Here is a 26,500-nt window from a genome sequence, read left to right as displayed (position 1 = left end):
AAATGGTAATTTGTAACAGACATTGACAGATAAATAATATATTAACATGAACTACATGTCATTTAAATACAGTAAACAGTAATATAAACTAAATATTGACCAACCATTTTCTATCTTGCATTATCATTAGTAATGTTGAATGCCATATTTGTGTGTATGTATTAGTGTGTGTTTGTGTGTGTGTGTGTGTGTGTGTGTGCACAGAAATGGCATTTATGGATATTCCATTATAAAATTTATTATGAATCGATTTGTTATAACATCAGACAAAATTGTGGGTTTACGTGATTGCTCTTAGAAATGCCAGTAATAGATGACATCATCATTTCATGATGTTGTCTCCTAAATAGTTACATTGGCGTAATACGTCAGCAATTACTGCTAGTCAATAGAATAAATAAAAGAGTGGGACATGCTATTCCTATATTTATTATTTATATTAAGTTCCCTGCATAATTGGTAGAACGTTATTTCGGCATAGAATAAGGCTATTGTGTAAAACGCTGCACTGTAACCCTAACCTCGCGAGCCCTCTAGTGGTCACCTAACGTGGGACCGTTCACTCTCATCCTGTCGGATCTCAGGACCACTCATCTTACACCAGGAGAGGATCCTTCCATCTTTTCAGAGACTGTTTTATACTATGGAATCAGGCTATGAAACGCTGGCTTTTCAAAACTACTTTAACACCAATAACACACTCCAATTGAATTCATGCACTGTAGTATGTATTTGTTTTGAATATGTTAAACCCATAATTCGTCCACTGGAATTGTGCAATCTACTCTCATCAATAATTACATTATATAAGTAGATTGATAGCTGGGTAGTCGGCTTTTGTATTCGAAATAAATCGGATCAAAGAAGCCCTCTTTTATTTTTTTACCTGATCTGGATTAAGAGCAGTCCGAGACAGAAATATTGCAACTCATCATGACCATTGTTTTCACCTCTCTTAGATTTCATGAAGTAGTAAACACAAATAAAGAATCAACAATAAATAAAATTGGTTAAAGATAAATCAAGGCAAAGCGTAAAATACTGGGTTTCCTAATTGATGAGGGTGTTTGGAGTCCAGCATCCCTTTATTCAGTCGGGAGCTGAATCAGTGCGCATGCGCCAAGACCTAGCCACATGCGGCTCAATCACGACGGTTATCTGTGGACTGCTATGCATCAGACGGCTGTTTCCCTGGTAAAGGCGTGCAAAAGCTGTCAGAGATTCAGTGAATGCTGGCTGTTTGTCCCGTTACAGTCGGATGGACGATATCTCGATCGCGCCCAAAATGGGTTAGAAGATGAACCCATGGATTATCCACTTACTACACTTCGGAAGGATGGGACATCGGACTGTTTTCACATAAATACCTTGACAAAGACGAGGACTGAAAGAAAACAGCGGAATTGATTTCGTCGGGTGTTCTGCCCGTTTTTAACCTTTTTTGTTCTGTGTTCTTGCGGGAGAAATGATTGCAGAATTGGTGTGCGGCGTTGTGGCTGTGCTCCTTTATGTCAACACTCTGGGTGCCGATTTCTGCTACGATGACAGGTACTTGAATGAATGACACCAAACAACTTGAGCACCTCGTCCTCTTTACTGTATCACACACCACACTGTTTGTCTGTAGTACGAAGTGAACGGCCGCTGTATGTAGTTATTCATCCGTTGCGTGACGGTGTCAAACTTAAAAGAAACCAAAACAAAGTGGTGGTGGCATTAGGCGGTAGGTTGACTCGTGTTGTGCCGGCTGCGGTGGGACGAGGACCCGGAGGACGGCTCGAGCACGGTGCTGCTCACGCACCCGGCGGCTTCTAGCGCCGACTGGCGATACGTAAAGTGGTGCCAGCGTAATCAAAACGGAGCCGTTCCAATGAGCTATCCTTTATCATAGACCGTGGTACTAAACCAATTCTGTTATTGCCATTTTATTGTAGAAAAGCCTCAATACACGTCTATTGCGGTTTTTTTTTTTCTCTCGAACGTGCATGCCGTCAGCTCTATTCTTCTGTCTTTATCTAATCTTCCCAAGATAAAGACACCTCGTCTTTTGAGACTGTGTTCCTAGTACAGTTTAAGTCATAAATTAAATAATTAGTCTCCGAGGAAAATACCTCAAGAGACAAAGTTTCCAGACGTAGCCTCTTGAAGTTCCCATTTGACTAATGACACATGGAGATGGTAGTGCTTCCACTCTCTACGAAACAACAACAAGTCAGAACAAAGCATCAATATTAGGAGCCCACATGGGCAGCACCAACCTCCCATTTGATAATTAGTGATCACTGGGTAATGGGGCTCTAAAATCACAAACGAGCCCTCTGATGGTTGATTTGCTGGCTTCACTTCAATAGGCTACTAACGCTTACTGTCTTTGATTAATAAGGAAACAATAACTGACTAACCTCCTTATTTCTGATGTTCAGAGATATTGCGATATCGATGTTGGTCCCTGTTTATGTATTAGCACAATTATTCGGACAATTAAGTCAAAACGTTTGAAATAAATACAGTTGGTATACTTGGTGTTACCACCATAGCGTTGGTATATTAACCTGAACACATAACACCATAACGGTAGCAGCCATGCCGAGTAAAGACTACAGCACTCTAATACGTACCGTATTCCCCAAGGCGGTTTGGACGTTATTCGTGGTTGGGTGGCTACGGCTCTGCACTTTGTGCTTTGATGAGGAGATAGGGCTTCCGCATGAGCGATGGATGAGGGCATTTCTCCATACGACTGCCAGGGAGTTTCTTCAGAGGGAGGGCTGAGAGGTTCTGCTGCTTCAGGCTCTGTGAGTCCGTCGTGGAGATGTTGGTGAGGAGTTCCTCCGTCGATGAACGCCAACGTCAGCTACGCAGTTAATTTTTCTTTTTACATTTTTTTTTTTTTTTTACATTTTTGTATATTTTAGAATAACTTCATTGTTTCCATGGCAATGCATGAACAATACAAATATTATTGTCATCCCCTCTATTGATTATTGCTATGATGTATATTTGAAATATTTGAAAAATTTATTATTTGCAGTCATACCACACAGGAATTGGACCAGGATTTTTTATGAAGCGCCCTGGCCGAAAGGAAATGACTTGATGGCTAAAGTTTTTCAAATAGGCCCTCACAGAAAAGCAGCCCTGCTGGGTATATGACTCCAAACATGTTTTCCATTAGAGGCTGTCTATTATGTATTTTAGGCACTGCGGGTGGGTGTGTGTGTGTTTGCCATTAGCAGCACTCTCTGCTACCCCTCTGGTTCTTCATTTGAGGTGGAGGAAGAGAGACCCACAAGAGAGAGACCCACCTCACTTCATCTGAGGTGGAGGAAGAGAGACCCCCAACAAGAGCAATATGAAAATAATGTGTGAACCGGAGATACTGAAATGGCTTGCTTGTGGCTTAGTGATGGGAAAATGGTGTGTGTGTGTGTGTGTGTGTGTGTGTGTGTGTGTGTGTGTGTGTGTGTGTGTGTGTGTGTGTGTGTGTGTGTGTGTGTGTGTGTGTGTGTGTGTGTGTGTGTGTGTGTGTGTGTGTGTGCGCGTGCGCAAGTCCTGCAGGTTATGCGAAAGCTTCCTAAGACTACAGAGTGTTCAGCTGCATTGCGAGCCGGTCTTATTCAAACTTTAAATCCAACAATCCCTGTTGAATTGTCTCTCTGGGCGGGGTTGAGTATGACTGTATTTTGTTTTGAAATGGGGCCCTTGTGTGTTGTGCATGTGTCAGGTCTTTCCCAAAGCTATCTTTATAATGCACCTCTTATCAAGCAGACGGCGTGCTTACCAGTTACTCATTGATTTGAGTAAACTTTGCACATTCTCCACATGGTAAGCAGAGGGCGTGAGGAGGTTATGGTCAGGGCGAGGTAGAAACAGACTTCAATAAAAATAAAAACATTTAAAGTTCATAAGGTGCATAAAGAAATCCCGGGCAGAGCCGCCGTCTGACCTTGAAGTCAATCCTGACGTGTCCTTAGATCCACATGGCAGCCTTGAGCAGTAGTCTGCTCTGTGGTGCTAAATCACCGCACAGAACCTTTCTAGTCCCTCCCCAAGGACCACTCATCATTAGCACAGCCAGCCCTGACACCGCTGCTGGAAAATAGGACTCGTACGTCACTGCCGTTTCTATCTGCTGCCATAATCTGAAGGCAGACCTGTGGAAAGGAACGGGAGAGCAGAGATAAATGTCAGTGATGAAATGTCTGTCCAATCAGCCACAAACCTGGGGAAGAGCCTCTTGACTGTCAATACGAGACGGTACGACAGGGATACCTCGGTTCACTTGATTGGTATTGATCTGTGATATTTACGACTTTCAAATGATCTTGAATTCCCCTGTTTTTACGTGTTTGTTCTGAGTCAGAGGTTCAACAGAAGCTGTTGAACTCTTATATTATAGTTACTACTAATATGGTCAGCATGACGTATGTCAGAGACTTGAAGCTGTTTACCCATGTCATGTCATAGTAGTAGAATAAAAAATTGAACATTTTATATAGTCAATTAACTAAGTTGATCTGGCTACAATATCAGGACTTTTATGGTGGTGTAGCCGTGACAGAACCTGTAATAAGTACTTTAGATTGCATAATATTCCACCAGGTTATGTGTGTATCCATGGCTACAAATAGCCATGGGTCAGCCTCATTGGCCTGATTTGAAGTTGCATGATGAGCTGACCTCAGCTCTGGTACAGCTTGACCCCTGATGGGCCTGCAGCTTCTCCGAGGCTGCCCTGCAGAAGCCTGCCGGCCTTGTGGTAACAGTGAGAGCCCCAGGGCGGTAACCTAGTAGTCGAGGAGCTCCCGTTCCACCCGGCCTCGCTATACGCTCCTGCCCTGTAATTACCGCCTCCTCTTCAGCTGCAGACCCACAGAAAGGCACACTAGCCATGGCTTCTCCTTCTCCCTCTCTCTCTCTGCCTCTCTCCACCACTCTCTTTTTCTGTCTCGATTTCTCTCTCTCTCTGCTCTTCCCGCTTACTCTCTCTCTATCTCTCTCTGCCTGCCATTTTCTGCCACTCTCTCTCTCCCGCTAACGGCTCTCTGAAGTGCGATCATACGGTGGCTTCCTCCCAGATGGTGTTGTTTGGGATGCATTTCAGGGCTTCTGCTCCTGTAGCTTGGTTAGCATGGTTTGAGATGGAAATAAAGGCTGGGTGTTGTGCGTGTGTTTGTCGTGTTGCCTGGATGCAGACATCACATCACATTAGACCACATTAAACGTATTGGCAGAAGATGCCCTTTTTTGGCGGAGACATTTTTCTTTTGAGTAAGAACAACAAGCACTTGTAAGTACTTGTAAGTACTAATGAAAAAAAAAAAGTCATTATTATTTTGTTTGACTATCTTTCACATACAGTATAATGGAAAAGTAAAGGCAAATGAACAACAATATAATACTATACAACAAATGATAATTAATTAATGACAAGCACTGCGCTCTAATTGTTACCTGGTTACCGCTCTAAGAAATATGTTGTCACATACATCTATACAATCAATCATCCAACGTTCCTGCTGACGTCTATTGCTTATTTCAGCAATCCGTGCCTAACCCTACCCCTTGTTATTATATCACTACTATGTGATATTTATGATACAAAGTCTTGGTTATATTTAACCTGAGAGAATGTTATTGCTTCCAAGCCATTATTATACCAGTGGTTGGGGGTGTTGAGTGTGTTGGGATTATTCAAACTGGATGTTCGTTGCACCGTCACCACATTGGGGAGATAAACTAGGCTGGTAGGAGAAAATATCTAAAAATAATAATAATGAGGGGGTTTAGATATGTTTGCATGCTGCTTGCCTTCACCGAAAAGGAAAAGTAATATATTGCTGAGTCCCAGATAAAGGGAGTTCAGATCTGGGTTACTGGGAAACAGCTGAGGTATGTTGTGTACGTATTCTTTTATTTATAATCATCATCAAGCCCAGACTGAGAATCAAGGAAATCTCAAGACTGAATTACACATCCTTAACACTCTTGTCTTGTCATTTCACCACATTCCCTGTGGTGAAGACATATATGGAATTTCAGAAATGGCTGCATATTAAAAAAAAGTCCAGTAGGAATTGGGTTTGCATTTAAAGAACCGCCATACCATATGTTTGCTATTCAGCCATCTCCTTTTGCACATCTCAGCTGGGCCACTAGTTTATCAGCTACAATAAAATCTGCACCATGGCAACACTTGGCAGCGCTTCGCAAATTCCATCTTTTAAGATACATTTGGTTTGTTATGATGATCTTTATGGTGAAACCTCAAACATTGTGAAAATACGACTTTGGCAGTATCTTTATATACAAGTATCATAGTAAAACCATGCAATATAATTCTCCAAGCAACTCTAGTGGATGATACAGTACTCTCTACAAGATCTGCAACATTCATGAATACTGTCTGCATTTATAGCTGTATTGTCTTGACATTATACACCAAGACAAATTAAGATGGACCAGGAGTCTTGGAAACTAAAGTATTTGAAAGGAAACAAAAGCATCTTGTGATTTTGAAGGCATCTTGTGATTTTAAGATGCCTCTAACAATATGTGAATACATATTGTAATATTCCAATATATGTAGTCCTTTTGAATCTTGTTTGCTATCTAAAACGTACTGCAATATAGATTTTTACATACTGTATTTATGTCAATATCAACACATATTTGACATGGGAAGTAATGTACAAGGCCCATGTCCATATCTGCATTAATTTTTAATTGTATGTGTGAGTGCAGCTCCCTGTCCAACACAAGCTGATAATTACAACATGCATGTGTGTCGGGTGTCATCAGATACCCAGAACCGCTATGATCCAGATGGTGTCTCGACTAATGTTTCTTAGATACATGATATATATATACATTATGCTCTCTACTTTCTTCCATAAAACTATCAGAGATGGCTTAGTTGATATCCAAATGGTCAGATGGAGATTGTTCGTTTTAAGGAGTTGAAATTAGATAGGTCGGTTTGCCTTTTCTTTTACTCGTGACATTTCCGTCATGTGTGGTATGCTATGACACTCGGGCCTGGCGTGCCACAATGCTCACTGTTTGATGAAAGAGCCTGTTGTACACGGCCTGGCCAGGGGGAGCTGGCTCAAAGCTGCGCTAATCAGCACTGCTAATCACCCACATACTGTGTGGAGACTCACATAGATGTCAGGTCAGCTGCATCATGCTGGTTGAAGCATTGGAGTTTATATTTTTAGAATGCTGATTAGTAATTGGTTGATTAATTTTTTCTTCCTCATACCGCCCTATTTTAAGACCCTATCGGTCATCTTCTCGCTAGGAAATGTAATTAACTGCAAGCAACATATCCCTACAAAGGCATCATGTGACCACCTTAACGGTACAGATAGTCACGCTCACAAGACCCCATCTGCCTATGTGGAAATAAACATGACTAGAAAAGATTTGCTGCTGGTGAATGAATTTTGTGGTCAGTATTGCTTTGGAAAACATTCACAAATAATCATACTCAATATTGTGTTGAAAGCATTGGAAGCCCTGAAGTCAAGGGAGTCCATGCATCACGTTTTCTGTGCATGTAAATGGGCTGTTGACCACAGAGTGCTGCACCTCGCTCAATGTTTGTTGTGGGCCATCTACCTATGATGAGATTAGACACGGGTCTCCCATGGTTTGATTCTGTCAGGCCTAAGTCCTTTATGGGTCTAGACAAGGGCTTGGGTTTCTGGGGCTAATGATGGATCTTAAGCAGTGGCCTGGCCGGTCTCAGCAGCTTTATGGAGCTCCTCTTCATATTAATGGGATTACCAGCGCTTTGGGTACGAGGGGGTGAGTAAGTGGTGTGGTAAGCAGAGAAGCCCAAGCCATTAGAAGCAAAGCCCTGTCCCCCGATATTCAAGCAGAAGGCTATAGTCTGGCCTTTTTCAGTCAGGGCCTTGGCTGCTCTGTGGCCTTGGTCTCTGACCGGGAACCCTGGCTCTCTCTAATCAGGTTATGACACCAGTTGGCTCGTTGAGGAACCGGCTTTGTCCATTGGAGGAAGGGTTTGTGTGGTCCATTCACTGAAATGAACCACATGAACAAGGCTGTTTGTCTCTGAATAGTAGGGGAATTAAGCTGTGGTTGTTTTGGCCTCTGAGAAAGAGGCCAGACCCCAGTGTTCAATGTTTTTTGAGCAGGGCAAAAAAAAAAAAAACAGTCCAGCTTTACGGACCAACCTGTCACAGCTAATGGGGTCAGATGATCATTCTGGGGGTACGTGCTCTGGGTGGCATGCTGGACTATGGCAACGGGAAGAGCATTGGGGGTAATGTGGGCAAACAGAAACTGTATTGTATTATGGATATGCCAACATGACCTGCTGTCTTATGGTTGTTTAGGGTGTGGAATAATGATATCCTCAGTCCATGCCCCGCCAGAATAGAAGATGGATTCAGTGCACCATCTGCCATGAGTCTGCACACACATTGAGTGGAATTCTTCAGAATAATTGTCTTGGTCCATAACTAATCCTACCCTTGTGTAAACTAGTCGTATGCTTTTTCCCTTTATGTATGAGGCAAGGCCTATCATGCAGCAATGAAATGTTGGCCTTTTTTGAACACATTATACATTATTGTGGGTGATTTAATGAGGAGCGTTTGCTCAAAGGCATCGTTCTTTGTGATTCAGTGACCGGAGATCAATGGGTTCAGTTTAGTTCCTGGTGTTCACGACTAAACTAAATAGTTAAGTCGAGTGAACAATATGTCTCCCTGTTGAGACACACACACACACACACACACACACACACACACACACACACACACACACACACACACACACACACACACACACACACACACACACACACACACACACACACACACACTATAACATTATAAAACACACTTGGAAGTGGCCACAGGCTTCAAGGCAAACAGCTCTACTGAGAGGGGCGCCGCTGGAGCCGCTCCAGTGCTGTAATCCCTGCCTTGGGGGGCCTTTTCTTTGCGCTGGTGTGGGATATGAAGGTATGAAACTGTAGATGTTTGTAGGTTAAGTCATTGCTATTAGAGCTGGCGGCGTGCTACCGTTCCCCCTCTGCTCCGTTCTTTCTAGCTCCACGTTGTTAAACAGGATGATTATGCAGAAAATGCATCTAGAAAAGTCATTTTGTTCCAGTTCGTCTGCTCTGCTTGTGCATTAGGCTGGGTGTTAGGGAGCGCAGAATGCCACATTAGCGTTACACTAAATCCAATCACGTTTGGTGTAAATTGACTGCTTCTAATTCTGCTTGTCATGGCTCCAGGAGGGTGACAGGTCTGACACTTCTGCAGATGGAGAACAGCTTGGCTTGTATTGGATTTCACAGATGCAGCCAGGACTCTCTCGTTTCTCTCTCTCTTTCTCTCTCTCGCTCTGTCTCGGTGTGTCTCTCTCTTTCGTTTGTTCGTTCGTGATGAAGGCAACCACACCAATGAGAGAGTGATAGGATCATGATGTTTTAGAGCTTTGATTTTGGACCCCCGGTGCTTCTGGGCCTGATCATTACCCTCATGTGTGACCTTCATAGCAGTAACACTTTCCCCTGTTGACGTCTTGCCAGAGGTCCCCCCCTTAAACAGAGAGGGACACTCACACACACACCGACAGCCACACACACTAAGCCGAGGTTTATTTTGGTCGGACAGGAAGTTTTGCTTCGGAGAAGTGCGCCCAACTGTTTTTCCTTGCCGGCCCCCAAGGTTTACAGAGCTCAAGAGAGGTGCTGTCAGCTCCATTGACAGAATAATGAGACTTCATAAATGTGCTCTCAAGAAAAATAAATATCTAATCCAAGAGAGAACTGGTCAGGAAATGGAATGCTGTTGGAACAGTGGAAAACGGCTGTGTTTGATGCCGTTATTGATATAGGCTTACCTTTCGGAGACTTGATTAAACCCATGGGAACAAATACCACAAAACACAATGTTTTCTCTTCCATTTCTTCTTCATTGCATTTCTCAAACGTTTTGGAGCAATACAAAATTAGAAAATATTTCCTCATACGGTGATTGCAATTGCAAGTAAAACTGAATATCAAATACCTTTTTAAAATGCTGAGAGTTTGGTAGATTGGTTATAAACTTGTGCATCGACCAAAACAGCCCATTCTGTATCTACAACATACTGTTTTGCTCCTGGAAATGCCCCTCATCCTTCCATTATGTGTGAGCATCATTTGAATAAAAGGCTGAAGTGGCCACTCATTGTTGTGCCTGCGAACTCATTGGCCCCCAGGTCCTAAAACGTATGCGTCGTGAGTAAAGCTTGCTAGTGGACCAGATGTCCCAGGTGGCCTGGACACCAGCGCCGTGGCGTGTAGCACTTGTGGGTCTCCCTGCCACCACATGGTAGAAACATCAGCGCCGTCGTAATTAAAAAGCACTTCAAGTCCAACGGGTTCCCAGCTTTATTTTTCTTAATGTGATTGACTGCCGTAAAAGGCTGAGGTTCGAGAACAAAGACCATAATCATTCTTCAAATGTGGTCGGGAATCAAACCAACCTCAACCCCTCCACACCCCACTCTCTGCTGCAATTCAAATGGCTTTAAGTTATTGCTTTTCGCGCCACCTTGTGTCTCACCCAGCAGCTCATTGTCATCGCTGGCTATGTTGGGCTGTAATTCATTTGCTCTATTAACTTGGACTGATCTTTTAACGGTACGTTGCCTGTGTGCGTGTCTGTCACTGTTCGTTTTCCTGACGGATGTGAGGGTGATTCTAGGCGACAGCTGCAGTACAACAGGAAGTGACATGTGACACCAGTTGCTCCCCGGGGGGGGGGGGGGGGGGGGGGCTGCTGTTGTTAAGCGACAAAATTGCATCACACTTTCCTGAAAGTCTTGGTTGCTGTTCCCTTAATAGTGGTCCTCATCTCAAGGGTCCACCATCACTTATGATAATGTGTCCATCAGCGGCTCACTTTGAGATCATTGATCTTTATTAATGGAATCATTCAGTGGCACAGTGATGGGTTCCTGTTGGGCTACTAAGGATGTTTTCCCCCGGTTCCTATATTGATGATGAAGAATTGACCAATGCAGTCTTTTGCCTGCAAACACATCCATGCTATCCCTTATGTACAGTATGTCCCCCCCATACACCAGCCTGGAACCTGGCCCAAATCCCCTTAGACCTTTTAATTTATGTTTGTGTAAAGGCTCGAGCCCTTGAACCTCCGTCCCAGCACTCAGAAATGAAAGAGCACCCTCGGACCTCTTTGCATGCGTCTGACAGAGAGATCAGCGATGTGCAGGAAGGTCAACTATATCATACTCTATCACGGCAAGGAGTAGTAAATGGGAGTTTAATGATTGATTTTACTTGTCACAAGGAACAGATGAGTTGGCAAAGACCCTCAACTGGGATGTTTGTGTTCTCAATGGGTGTTTAATTTGCGGTGATGTTTCAACATCAGCAGAAGAGGTAGTAATCCTTCTGCTAGAAAATAGACTTTTTCTTTGTGTGGAGTGAGCTTGTGTTTTAAAGGGGTCTGGACAATCCCCCACAGCTGCACAGCAGACAGCTAGCATTGCTGCAGTCTACATGTGGACGAGTAGAAGGGATGCTCCACATGAAAGGTTCTCTAACCCATGTGGGGGTGTCTTTGTCAGCCCCAGCCTTGCTCCTATTACTGGGTACTTTTCCAAATCATCCTTATTTAGAGTAAGTATCCTTGATAAAACCAACTGTTGTACTTTTGTTTGTAAGATTATGTGTATTAAATGGAAAGGAAGTTGTATATTTGGAGAAATAATGTTTGTTTTTACCACTGAACGGACGACTGAACGGACACTGAATGCAGTTTTCGGTAACAAGATGACATTTTCTTTCTAATTAGCCTGCTATATGAGACTCAAGTTGAGTTTTTACATGGCTGTCTCTAGTACCAATACAGGCTTTCTTTAGAAACACTAGGAGTTTAGATGGTCAATTGGCCAGCCTATTGCCAAAGCCAAATCACTTTACAATCCACCGTCTGAGTAAGTGCACGTATCACGGTTTTCCATAGACACATAATCATCATTATGAATGATCTATGAATGATCTCATGGCTGCTATTAGATGTTGTCCCAGTTTTTCTCATGAATACACTTCTGCTCTGTGATTAATGGAGGAAAGAGCTGCACCGAAGAGTCGTTCTCAAATGAACTTCCACAGAAGCTGGAGGTAGAAACATTCTCACCGATCATTGATGAACATGACTCATTCCATGTTTAAAGAGCTCTAAGCAGGGGCGTTTTATACCAGGATGTAAAACAGGGTGGAGTAGGGCGCTAGCTCCGAGAACCTTCAAGAAAGGCCGAGAGACCTGGAGGTCCGCGAGCTGGTCCCCGCGCCAGCTCCACATTCCACCATAGTGGCTCAGCTCTATGCTAGGCCGCAAAAGTGTGTGTGTGTGTGTGTGTGTGTGTGTGTGTGTGTGTGTGTGTGTGTGTGTGTGTGTGTGTGTGTGTGTGTGTGTGTGTGTGTGTGTGTGTGTGTGTGTGTGTGTGTGTGTGTGTGTGTGTGTGATCTATATTCAAGGTATAATTCGCTGCACACTGACCATAAAGTTAGTTGTTTATGGAGTCATTTGGAAGGCACTGAATGTCATTGCTTTCTTCATTCTAGGCCTGCAGCTTGAAAGATACAAGATAATGAGCCAGACAAACACCACTAAATCTCCTTTGTTATTTGCAGATTTGTGTGCGTGTGTGTATGTGTGTGTGTGTGGACTCCCTAGGGGTGATACAGCTGCCACTGCAGAAGACCCCCCGCATTCGGAGCTAGATTAAGACCTCAAATAATTTTCCCAGTCTGAAGCTCTTAAACCTCTTGTATGGCTTTTCTTTCTCCCTTTTGTTTATGAAGGATTCAAGCACTTATGCATTTCTGGTATTTCTAAGAAATGGCTTGAATGCTGAATGGCTGTAATTACTACAACGAATGGATGAATGGACCAAACATGGATTATGGATTATGGTTTGGATTATGAATGTCAGTGCTGGATCAAGGACAAGTTTTCTTTCATTCTGTTTAAAGACTTCTCTTTGAGAGGAACACGAGAGGAACTTACTGATTTTCTGTCATGTCGGCGTGGACTTGCTGTCTCCACTTGTGTTGTCAGTCTAACTCCTCACAAGTCTCACAAATGTTAGCCTCAGCTCTGTTAGGCTGAACGGCTGAATCCATATGTGGTTTAACCTGCCCCCAGGCCTGCTCTCAGGTTGTACAAGGCTGACCTGCCCACTCTTTGGTCCCATTCAGGTCTTTGGATGCAGTACTAGTCCTGGTCATTAAGATCTCAACAAAGTTGCCATCTACAGTACATTAAAGGCCAGACTATACCTCCTAAGTGCGTTCGATATCCGAAATTTGTGAGCACTGCTGGCAGGCCGGGCCCAGATGAGAACGATACAGCTACCATTATGCTTTTGTTCGGTCAGTCCAGAGTAGCTGTCTGAGATGTCATATGGGGATGCCCTTAAGCTCGGATGTCTCTTCTAGCGTGCTCTAGCTGTGGCCAGCCCTAAACCCACACCTTTAATCGACCACGGTTCTAAGCTGTGGAAATACTTTTCTTAGATGTTTAACTTTATTATTACATGGCAGAGTGCCATTTCTGCTAGCTAGGGTTGGCTATTAAATCAGTTATTTAATTCACTTTGCAGTGATTCAGAATGCAGTGGGCTCTAATATGGCAGCATAAGGCATTACCGTCTTCTTAAGCACTTTGGAAACAGTCAGTGACTTCATCGTTTGTTGCCAGTATAAAATTAGAAGCAAATGTCCCTTTAAAAAGCTATTTGAATAATTGAACTTGTGAGGTTTGAAGGGTAAAAAGGGAGGGTTGTTCGTGTCCCCACGGCCACACGGGTGTACAAAGGAGGCTAAACAAATTGATATAATGACTGTGGAAGAACCCTAACTGGTTCCATGAGTCATGGCTTCACTCAGCGAAAATGCAGTATACTATTGACGGTGTCTCATCACTACAGGGGTCCCTTTGTGTTCATCATGTTAACTCTCATCTTCTCTGTTTTCTTTCTCAAACACAACAACACATGTGAATATGGCACTGCCTCAACTGCCTTCCCACACAGGTAAAACTATTGCTACATTTATTTCTTCAATCAACGCTATTTTAGGGGCACTTTGCATCAGTGGAAGCAGCTCCTCCTTATGTCTGTCTGGCTGTCTGTCAGGCAGCAAGAAAGGGATTCAGGGCTCCACTCGGTTGAGTCTAGAACCATATGTTGTGTACGATTAGCGAGGATGAGAAGGGGACGGCGGGGGGGCGGGGTTGGCCTCCCACAGTGAGCGACCAAGCGCTAATTGATTTTCTAGAGACCCCCTACAGAGCGAGCGAGGAACATGCAGGAACGATTGCATGGTCATATCGAGCGCTGGGTCTGGAGGGGCTGGCACCAGTGAGCACAAAGATAATGAAGAATACAAGACTTTTGGGTTCTAATTCACAATTGATATAAAAAAAAGAAATGACCATCCACATTTATACTATGATAAACAATTTATATAAACTAAAGGTTCAATGTACATGTATCAAACATACAAATGCTATCGTTGTATTTGTCAGGTGATGATGTGACATGGAGGTAAGAATGCACAAAGAAGAATATGAAGCCATGAGCAGCCAAGATATTGAGTGGTGCTTTCAATATGGTCATAAGCGGCCATCAATCAATCCAAAACACGGAGTGGTTGTATTTGAAATGGTTGAGCCACATGCTGACTCTTTATAACTGTCGATGCCATAAAGGATCATATTTAAGGCACATGGGTCTTTATTTTTACTGATTATTGACACTGCGGCCCACCACATCCCGGCATTCTGAAGTGTATTCTGGAACGATGGCTGGTGATTTGTGATGACATGGTGTTCTGATACCATGTTGGCTCTGGGGAGGTTATTGAAGCTGCAGACGGTTTGGTTGAACACCACAGCATCACCATTAAGATGTTTCTGTGGTGCTGCCTGTGGTGTGGAGGACCCTGCCATGGGACACTTCTCAGAAAACACCACGTCAGACCCTTTGAACATTTCAAACAACATGTTCAGTTGATTGATGCACTGTGAATGACTGAATACATGTAATATCATGCTGGCAAATACTTTGTGTCCTTATGAAACACAAAGCTGTGCACGACAACAGCACCGCCTTCCAACTGCGTGCACCCCAGCCAACAGGGGATTGGTCAATTGCATGAACACTTAGCAAGTTGTAAAAATCCATATCCTTGTATTTTTCTTGGCATTCAGACATCATTCTCAGCACTTCGGAAGGTGCATGGAGGAGTTGGACGGGAATCATGTCCCACTTCTCAGCTCATAAAGAGTAGGAGCACACCTCTGCTGTTGAGGCCTGGCTTCAGAACCTCTCCTACACCCCACTTCTGAGAAATCCAAAGGGGTTTCCTCAAAATACATGCAGAACAGACTCATTGAAGACCTAAATGTGTGTGTCGGCCAGTTGGTGAACATTGTACTCTTTCCTCCACAGCGGTATATTGTATTCTCTTCTCCTTCTTTCCAACATTCAGCTCTCTACCTTTCTTCCTTTGGCCCTCCATGAGCAGTTTACTCTCTGTCTCTGTCTGTCCCTCTGTGTCTCTGTGTCTGTCTCTTATTTCTCTTGCCAGTTGTCACTTACTAGTGCTAAACGGTGTTCTCAGATTATCCCCTCCCGCTGCCAGAGCCTGTGCCCCTGGCTGCTGAGCTCTGCTCAAAGTGTGTGCGGTGCGCTGTGTGTTTCGTTTTAACCTATTTTGCATGACTCGAATATTTAATATCTACTAAGCTCCAAGAATGCACTCCAAGGATGCCTCTGCACTGATAGAGCTCGGCAGAGAACTCCCACCTGTGGTCGTCATTCCTGTTCACCGACACCCATCTGTACCATTTTTTTTTTGCAAAAAAAAAAAAGAAATGGCATATCAAATGCAAACATTCCCCATAGTAAAAGAAGAAGGAAAATAGTCTCCACATGGGATCTTGTCTTTTACACACTTAATCCGGGAACATCCCGAGGACACGCTAAGGAATTTGGATGCTGTTGATGCAGCTAAGTAAAACATGGTGCGGCTGCAGGGAAACAGCGTATCCATCACACCTTAACAAAGCGCTCTGTTCTCGTCTCGCCATCGACTCAATCTACCTCAGGCGGTGTAGGCTGCAGCGGGGACCAAGTCATTTGTCAGATGGCGTGCAAAACGGAGCCGGAGGACAAGAAAGTCCTCAAATTGATTATCTGAGTTGCGGCGTGCGAACCGAGGGGAGAATGTGTTGGGAGTCTTTTTGTGTCGTATTGTGAGGGGATATAAGGGAGCAGCACACTTGGAGATGAAGGCACTCTCATACGCCAGCGTAGGGCTTCTGGACTTCATAGGACTGAAACCCATCATCAACCAGTCATGGTACAAGTGATTACCTTTTGTTTGACGTATCATGTGAACAACTTGGTCATTTAGCATGGATGCGTTTATCCAAAGGGACCTGCAGTTATATTCTTACTTACTTATATATATTCCGTACATCGGGCAGCTGATTTGGACACTCAATTTTTAAACAAAATACCAGCCTATCTCCTATGTGTGTTAACTATGGGTATTTTGTTTAAAAAGGGAAAGTCCAAATTGGATGCCAAATGTACGCAGTATATTCTTAAGTGAATAAGAATTTAACTGCAGGTTCCTTTTGGATAAACGCATCCATGCTAAATGACTAATGACTAATATAGGTCTATACCTACTATATCTAGTCCTTAATCTGCAATATACTCCCCTGGGTAAATTCTTAAAATAAATTAGCTTCACTTATCTCGGGTCAAAGAGGTCAGCAAATTGTCCCCCTGAACTCTTTATCATGACAGGATCGGACACGCTAGCAGGCCTGTGTAATTAAAAACAGTCTGATATAGGCTAGTCCAGTCATTTTCTCTCCCGTCTCCTTTATCACTGCCGGTTCTCTCTTAATGAAGTACATCTGGGGATCAGTGAGGCAGGCTGGGGCAAGCGGCACGCCAGAGATCACCATGACTCTCATTATCTCTCGCGCAACCTCCCGCCTCTGGTCTCCATTCCACCTGCTATCAGTGGATTCATCTACTGTATGCAGGTTGGTTGCAATTATGAGTTCTGGTCAACATTATCAATTCACATCAATACATTGCAAGCAGGCAATTGTCAACATTGTTTTTGTATTGTGTCATGTTTATACATCTTTTAATTTTACAATGTTGAAATGTATATTATATTGATATTATAATACGAAGTATGAAATATTTCATACATATATTAGATAAGAATATATGGAACTAGACTTATCATACATTCAAATTAGTACACTAGATAATGTATGAGCAAAGAATACATATGAATATGAGGAGGAGATGACAACATAATTAGGGCTACATCCACAAATTAAGCCCTATTTTTGCATCCTTGCGTCTGGACAGCGTTTTACCTCCTCAATGGTACGTCCCGGTTTATTAGCAGATGACTTCGACTTAGTCTCCCTGCTGTTCCTTCACTGGGTTGAGGCTTCTTTCCTCCCTGAGGGTCCTTAATGCTTCATATTATACAGTTTATTAGCAGATGACTCTTCGACTTAGTCTCCCTGCTGTTCCTTCGCTGGGTTGAGGCTTCGTTCCTCTCTAAGCGTCCCTAATACCTCCTATTTATACTGCTTGTCTCTCCTGTGGAGCGTTCCTCGACTGCTTTAACGTGTTATACAATGAAGTAGATTAGATTCCAACTAGCCGTTCATCAGTTGCAATTTGCTGTTATTACAGGATGTTAATGCAACAAGTGTAGAAGTAGAAGGATGACTCTGACTAGAAGAGCAAAACCAAACATTGCAGTGTTTAACTCTCTGGGAAGAGATATCTTCCTTGTTGCAGTACTGCAAGCTGCTTGCTTTAGTGTACTGTAACGAGGAAGAGATATCGTCCTTGTTACAGCACTGCAAGCTGCATGAGTTATTGTACTGTAACAAGGAGGAGATATCGTCCTTGTTACAGTGCAGTTAGTGTACTGTAACGAGGAGAGGACGATATTTCTTCCTTGTTACAGTACTGCCTTGTTAGTGTACCGTGACGAGGAAGAGGTATCGTTCTTGTTACAGTACACTAACGAAGAGGCTTGCAGCAGTGGTTGCAAATAAAAGTATGACAACAAAAGCGGCAGATTAAATTAGAACCTGATGGATTTCTGAGGATTAATTATTGAACATGGTGCCAAGTTGAGATGACCTGGATCAGCAGTGATTCCCTGGTATGCGTAATCCAGAGATGCTCCATCGCTCCACCGGGCGCTCTCCCACTGCCTTTTTAATCAATTGGGCTTGCACTGTGTTTACAAATGGCTGTGTGTTGTAGGTTTACTTAAAAGTTATTCTCCTTTCTCCTTTCTAATCCCCCCCAGCCCCCCCCCCCCCCATCACTGGTGACAGCAAACCACTCCTCAATAATGAAGAGAGCTGCTTAATTTTTGTACATGTCTCTTGGCTTGACCCCTGTAAACATACCTGGAGTGATACCCCAGGTATGTTTGCATTTATTTGGGCCGTTTTATTTTATGATCAACGTCAAATCTCAGCCTACTCTAGGCTACCCATATGTTTATTGATTCATGCTATTTTAATTCAATTTATGGTGGATGATGTGGCGTCTGGGTGGCTCATTCCTCAGCACGTGAAACCAAATGATCCGCACCCATCATTTTTAGTTGTTCGTCGCTTGTTAAACAATAATGTCTCTCAGCTGGGAAGAGGGACTTTCCTCCAGTCTCTGTGGCACGCCTCCTGATTGTTCTCCCAGCTGACACTTAATGGAATCAGATTGAAGTGCTTGTGAGTATTTCCTGCGGGGGATGTGGTTTGTAGGTCAGTGTGGTCCCTCTTTGTTCCTGATGTGGTGCTGGGGGGAGAAGTGTGTCGTGAGGGAGTGGGGGGTAGGCGTGAGGCTTGGTTCTCTGTCGGGGTGTCTAGTGGATTTCCTTAACAGACTGATGAGAAGTGAGCTGATGATACAATCCCAACCCCCAGGCATTACCCAGCATGCCCTGCTTCTAGGTTAAGGGATTATTGGAGAGAGTGATATAAATTCATCAGTGGTGCTTCTCCACTGCGATCATGACATGTGCATTTCATTTGATCCTGGTGGATGGATTATTTATAAGCTAGTAGGGTTATTTATAATGTAATGATACACTGATACATTTTTTTTTTCAAAATTAGCAAAAATGAATTTGGGTGTAGTCATTTAAATATTTTATGTCCTGTATGCAGGCAGACCTAAATATACTCTTATCTCACTTATTGGTATTTGAATAATGTATCAGCACAATTCATGATTTTTTGTGTTGATTCTGATACACCATATAGAACGACTGTTGTTTTGCTCATAACCACTTCAGAACTCTTTTCACTGAACGGAGCAACTGTGGTAAACAGTGCAGACTGCAACAACACACTACTCCCCAGAGAATGCTCAGACATTATTATTACTCCGTGGAATAGGTTTGCTTTGGTGTGTGTGTGTGTGTGTGTGTGTGTGTGTGTGTGTGTGTGTGTGTGTGTGTGTGTGTGTGTGTGTGTCTGTGTCTGTCTGTCTGTCTGTCTGTCTGTCTGTCTGTCTGTGTGTGTGTGTGTGTGTGTGTGTGTGTCTGTGTGTGTCTGTGTCTGTGTCTGTGTGTGTGTGTGTGTGTGTGTGTGTGTGTGTGTGATGCTGCTCAGGCGCACATGCCTCTTATGTTATGACAGTCCATTACGAGGATAAATGCGCAGGGACCAACTTTCACCTCCTAGTGGTATTTCTGGCCAGCACAGCTTAAACAGCTTTGATCTGCTCTTGAGGTTTGTGTCTGGATTGTCTTACGGTGCGGTGAGATGGGAGTGTATCCATGGTGAGTGGAGGAGATGGGTGGACCTAATAACTGTATTCCCCTTGTTTAAATTAACTTGCTTTCAAGGTGTGATAAGCTATATCCCAGGCTCTTTAAAAAAAATTGGCAGACAAATACTGTATACTGAGTGTGAACACAGAGATATTAAGTCAATATAATATATAAATATTTTATACAGTTGTGTATATATAACCAGATGACCATTATATGAAACAGATACAGTCTCTTGGCAGAGAACCTTATGTGGGACGTTCAGTAAAAAAAATGGCCATATAGTGATTGTTTTCCACTAGGCATGCCCATCCTAGTTCCTATTAGCCGTGTTGTTTCATAGTAATCCCTATTTAATCGTACTAGAACTACGATCTGAAATGCAGCATGGCGGCGATTTCCTTGTTGGAACTTATTTTCCAAGGTTCTCCAGGATGCTTAACTTGGGTGGTCAAAGCCAATGCGGTGCAACAAGATGCCATTCAGCGTCCTGTTTACCATGTATTATTGTTCTCTGGTTTCAGCATTGAGATAAATCAAACACATCCAGTGGGGCCTTCACTGGCTGTCCTCACACAAGCTGCTTCACGATTTACAAATATAATGACCCCATGGGATACCCTGTCTCGTTATCAACTCCCACTGCTTCAGTTCCAGACGAACCTGTTGAGTGTCCAGCATGAGTGTACCATGTAACACCCTAAGCCCACCTAGCCTAGTCTTACTCTTTTCTGAATCATCCTGTATGAACCAGCACTGTTTAGCCTCTACCCACACTCAGGAATCTGTTGCAGGTTTTTGGTGTTGTTATAACAAACAGGGCGGTGGTGTTTTGAATTATGTGTCATAAAGTTCCTCTCCTTGCTAGGTGTTCAAAGATGTGCAATGGCAGGGCTGTAATACACATCACAGCCTTATGAGTGTGGTGTGTCGGATGAGCAAGGTGCAGATCCTGTTGGCCTCTTCCTCCCCCACCTCCCTGTGCGCTCCTGCCTCTTCCGGCAGATGGGCCGCTCCAGAGTAGATTGCATAATCGGCCTGACCTCCTTCTCGTGCGCTGGTCACTCCAGGAGGAGGTGACAGAAAGGGCGACGTTAAGGGGAGTGACGTTAACGCTAATGAACTCCTTCCTTCCCCGTGCTCCTCCTGCTGATCTCAGATCCAGGCTCCCTTGATGAAGGTGCTCTCTGGCTCCGGTATAGAACCGCAGAGACGATTTATTACAGAGCCTCATTATTCAAGGAGGTGTCCTTGCAGTTAGCCCCCGGGTCTCGCTCGCTCCCTGCTGGCTGCTGACCTGGAAAAGTTGAGGACAGGCTGACGCACATACACAGGGCTGTTTGTACTGCGGAGCATAGGGTTTAACTCCACTCTGTGGTGTTTGATCTAAGGACGTGGGGGCCCGTCCACGCCATGCCACACGGGGCAGCAGCGCTTGCAGTTGGATCAGATGTGTGTACATGGGATGAGGAGATGGGTGCTCAATCCAAAAACTTGCTGTTGCTTTACCGCATACTAGGAGTGAACAAATACTGCCGTCTCACTGTTGCACAACAGATGACTCCGAGGGTGAATGTGTTTCAGGCTTCGTTGAGCATGAACAACATCAACAATAGCAGCCTGCCTGACAACACTGCTTTCTGGGGCTGTTTACCATTTCGACATGAATGTGTTTACTTGGCGGGCTTCCATTGTGTGGTCGTTCAATAAACAAGCCAACCCAAATGTATGACATCGATTCTACTGGCGCTGTCATGGAGAACAACAAGCCATTGGCTGTCGAACGTCGCGTCACCCATTCCTTCAGCCAGTCATCCGGATCTGGTGTCCAGTGACCCTGCCATCTCCTCCGTCCTGATCCTCCGGTCATCTCTTCTCTCCCTCATGGGTCCTTCCTTTAACACCTGTCACTTCCATTGTGATTTGGGCCGAGAAGAGGAAGTCCAAAGCCCAAGCTAGCATGCTCCTACGAGCTTTTTGCCAACCCCCCATCCCTCACCCCAATCCCCCCCCCGCCCCCCCTCTCTTTCATTCTCTCCTGGGCTACAGCCTTTTGTTCCTGGGGCCTTTCTTTGCCAGGGTTTAGGCAATCAGCAAGGGGGCATCCGTCTTCCAATTGAAGGGGGCGTGGAGCTCTGCTTGTGGGTGTGATAATGGACCACACATGGTTGTGCTCCAGTGGCTCCTTTTAAGGCAGGGCCTCTGTGAGCATGGGCACAGGCCCGGCTGTGCCTCTTCTCCATCTGCAGCCTATAGAGTGGTCCTCTGGGCTCTTTGTCTTGGCTGTGCAGCCAGCTCTGCCCGGGTTCTGCTTGGCCTGAGCCCTGCCTGTCCCCTTTTGTCCCCCACAAACTGGGAGCTGGTTTTTCCACATCCACTCCTTTTCTGTTTTGTTCTCCGCACACAAAGACAATATGCCACCAACAAGTATCCCAGAAATGTGGTGAAAGCAGCCCTCTCCATCAACGTGCTTGAGTAAAGAGCGAGGAAAGGAGATATTTGATGATTCAGGTTGCGCGGTTGGTTTTTCTGTTCTGTTGGGTTAATGATGTATGTTAATGAACGTTTCAGGTTGGCATTGCAAACCATATTTATTTTTACTGCTTGGGGGTAAGATTACTCATGAAAAATATTAGGACAGTAGCCAACTTTTACGGTTTTACAATGGTGTTGAGGTTAACTTTTTGTATTTGCAACCCTGTGAACACAAAGATTGGTCAACATTGGACCAACTGAAACCTTTTTTTATGCTTGAGCAAATTGAGCACCCACATGTTATTTTAAGCTTGAGGATTGTAACTTCTACTAAATGTGCTTTTGCCTTCTCCTTTAGGCTGACTTGGCACGCCTAAATCCTACCGTTTATGTGAAAGCTTATGATGGGATTTACCAAATGCAGGGCAAGCATTTTGATGTGTCACACGCATGTTGGTTCAACTTTCTTTGATCTCGTAGCCCATGCAAATTTCTTAAACTTCTGTTGAGTATTCTAGGATCGTGAATTTAATTTTTTTATACTTGGGTTTCTTTCTTTCTGTGTGAACAGATCCACCTGAAAAGGGGATGTCACAGAGTAAAGAAGAAAGTCCAATGGTTGTTTAGATAAATAGAATGGCTTCTATTAAGATACACAATTGTGGAGATGCTAACTTCTTGGTTTTTTACGCTTTTGGGGGGCATTGCTTAGTTTGATCATAGTCTTTCCACATAGTGTCCCGTGATGCCAAGACATTATAACCATTAAACATGACAAACACACTCAAGTTAAGTAATCTATCTACTATTCCAAAAATGCCTTATCAAGCTTTACTACTCATGATTGGAATAGAATAAATTGGAAAACCTTTTTTCAATGGAAACTATTGTCACTATTTAATTTCTTTCAAACAGTCTGTTTCCAATGGCACCATTATGTAAATCCTCTGGACAGGAAATGCAGTTTTGATGCATGTGATTCATGTTCCCAGAAGGGATCTCAAGTAAACAAATCAATGTTGTTATGTTCACCTTATTTGATTTGATTCTGTAAACTAAATCTCTTGGTTGTTGGTAGTGTTTGGTGTGTTACTCTTGGTTCATCTAGTTGAGGAAATGCCTCAACTACCAAAGTAAGGGATGCACAGGAAATCCCAACGCAGTAAAAGCTCACCCACTCAGCATGCTGGCCTTGCGGTTTGTACAATGTGGTGGCAGTAAAAGTTTTGTATGCGTAAATGAGCTCTTTAGCAAAAATGCTAATTGGCCCCATGTGGGAGACGCAGCGTTGTAAGACATGTAAGAGGTTATTCGGGTTCCTCTCCGACATGGTTGTGGGATTAACAGGCTCCACAGTCTCACGCCACATCTGCAGCACGGAGGTATTTGACGTCCTGCTATATTTACCAGGATCCCAAGTCTTTGTCATATATACGGCCAAAAGTATTTGCTTTGTCATTTATTGAAATGGATTGTTGGTTGCTAAATTGAATTCTGATTTTGTTATGGCACATATCTTTAACAATCGGTGCCTAGTGTACAACTTGCCTCCATGGTCAGATGCAGGTTTCCATTACTTTAATTAGGGCCTGGGGCAAGAGGCCTAATGCTGAAGTTACAAGGAAAAGAGTTTAGGGGTAGAGGTGTAGACAGGCTATCCCTGATGCTATCTAGCTATACCACACTGTGCTGAGGAACATATTAAAAATCCCAAATTCTTTGATAAGGTTAAGAGGACGTTATAACTCTATGAACATTTCCCCTTCTTTCTGCTTCACTGGCCCCCTGAAAAACTCTCTTCCCTTAAACCTTCTTGCAGTAAACATCAGAGACTTGAGGCTAGTTTGTGGTGTGCCATGATCCGGGGTCATCCTTCAGGGATGCTGTCCCCCATAAAAGTGCTCTCTATGTGGGGGGGGGGGGGGGGGGGGGGGGGTGGAGGGATGGGGTCCTTCCTCCCTTCCTGGGTGGCGTAGGTCTGACCTCCAGTGGATTTCCCATCCCTGGCCCCACTGGCCCCGTCCATATGGCGGTACTGGTCCAACATATCAGCTGAACACTGCTGGGTCAACAGCGCATCCGCCAAGGATGAGCATGATAATACAGGCCTGTGATGGACCGGGCCAAGAAGTCCTCGCACGCAAGAGTATCCCACCACCCGCTCCTCTGGATGGCCTTGGGACGGAAGAGCTTTCTAAACAGAAGAAAAGGAACAAATCAAACTAATTTATTGCTGTTTGTCTGAAAGGTCAGGGCGTGACAAAGAGTCTCCTGTTGTTGGGAGTTCTAGGCAGGCCACCCCAGACAGAGCAGTCTGCTGCAGCATTAGACATGGCTTTCTGTGAAGGAAACTAGCTTGGACCCAGTGTTTGACCCCAGGTCAATTATAGCCTAATATAACTGCTGTTAGATCAGCAAGTTATAGAATAATTCAATTGTAATGTTGTACATATTTTATTTCAACATTGACAATGTAACATTGCACAATGTCTATTTTTCAACTTTTTGCCTTTTTATTGTCTCCGGATGTTGCAATCCTTTTATTGGCTGGATGTCAATAAAACAGTTTGTTGGGGCTCCCAGTAGCTCTTTGTTAGCAAATTAACTAATCCCTCCTTATGATGTTCTGGAACATAACTTTGTCATGTTTTCCACAAGAGAAATTAGAAGGGAAAGTTGGATTGGCGATAAATAGAAAGCAGGGATGATAAAATGGGAACCGTATGTGGAACAAGGTGATGGAGGTTGAAGCAGTGAGTTAATTCATGTGTATAAAATGGAGAATGCGAGAAGAAGCTTACATAAAACAGAGTTGACCTATCTGCTTGTTGCTGCGCAGGCTCGGCACGGAACATGTTGACAGATTTATTGAGGGCAATAATCACACTGTATATCATCAGCGCTGCAGAGACCCTGCAATTCACCATCTAACCTGGAGTTCAGTAGAACCATCACCATAATCCAATACTTAAACCTAACCAGGAAAGAGGAAGATCATAATAATAATAGTGTAAATATTTACAATTGATGGAGCATTGTATTTGTTTTCACTGACAATACAGTGTTGATGGGTGAGAACATGAGCTATGTACACCAATCAGGGTAGGTGTACCATTGCCTTGTGCATCAAGTAATGCTATAGGTGCAGTCATTTTTACCTTAGTTATGATGGTTGACTGGCAGGGTAACACAGTCTTTGTTTGGCTCTTTGTCTGTCTGTCTGCTGGACTGGTTGGTTAGGAGATATGTATTCAGAGCCTCCACAACACAAACAGATTATCCATGATGCTAGGGAGCCAGCAGACGTGCCCACTGAGCTTGTACGCATGGCTGGAGCAGCCTGCCTTGCTCCAAACCAAAGGTCTGCTCTCACTGTGTTTTCTTAGCTTCTGTTGCTTGATGTGGTGATATCACGATTGTGCCTTTATACTCCACGGTTCTGTTTACACAAATGTTTTGAATATCTCTGCATTTTGTGAATTGAAAATAGTTGAGAGATTGCGGCGTTAAGAGATGTTTAAAAGCAAATGTGAACAAAGTTTTGTAAACTGGTTGACCACTATAGCGACCTTTTAGATACAATCTAGAGTTCAACAGTGTAGTAGAATCTAGATATGTATTCTACATAGTTGAAAAGATAGTTGAAGTCATCACACAATACAGTATTGTTTTCTGCAAAACGTGATTTGTTCTCCTTTGTTAAATGTTTTAAATATGTTGACTCTGATGAAATATTTGACGATTGGTAACCTTTTTATACAAATAATATTCCATAAAAGTGAATGATGGACAAAATCTTAGCTGGCCCACCCACTATCTTCCAAGTGTCTGGCCTTTACCCAAGTTGTTCATCACTATCTTCTCATGTTGCCGCGCTCCGGCCTTTCATTAATTAACATGACGCGGGGAGGTCCTGCATGTCTGTGTCCAGGATTCATATCCTCAGACCCCCAAAAAAAAGAGCCAACTGCCAGCTTTTTGAGACAAATATGCAGAATCTGTGAAACTATTAGTCTGAAAAAATAACTTGCCTGAAAGGGCCAGTGTTTACTACCCTTTTGTCTCTTTGTGTTTTCAATAAATATGTTTTATGCTTTATTATTAAAATTATTACCTTTT

The 26,500-nt window shown here is 43.6% G+C and overlaps 1 protein-coding gene across 1 annotated transcript in view; it reads left to right on the top strand.

Annotated features, from left to right (window-relative positions):
• The first annotated feature begins 1,357 nt into the window (after window positions 1-1,357).
• tmtc2b (transmembrane O-mannosyltransferase targeting cadherins 2b) overlaps window positions 1,358-26,500 on the top strand; it is a 67,152-nt gene continuing 42,009 nt past the window's right edge. The window contains exon 1 of the mRNA XM_084476805.1: window positions 1,358-1,548. Coding sequence (XP_084332931.1) covers window positions 1,466-1,548 — 83 coding nt within the window. The 5' untranslated portion in view covers window positions 1,358-1,465. The remainder of the gene's footprint in view (window positions 1,549-26,500) is intronic.

Source organism: Micromesistius poutassou (assembly GCF_964030765.1).
Source record: "Micromesistius poutassou genome assembly, chromosome: 13".
NCBI classification, from domain to species: domain Eukaryota; kingdom Metazoa; phylum Chordata; class Actinopteri; order Gadiformes; family Gadidae; genus Micromesistius; species Micromesistius poutassou.
Note: the sequence above shows the minus strand (reverse complement) of the source record. Positions and strands in the feature narration are given on the sequence as shown.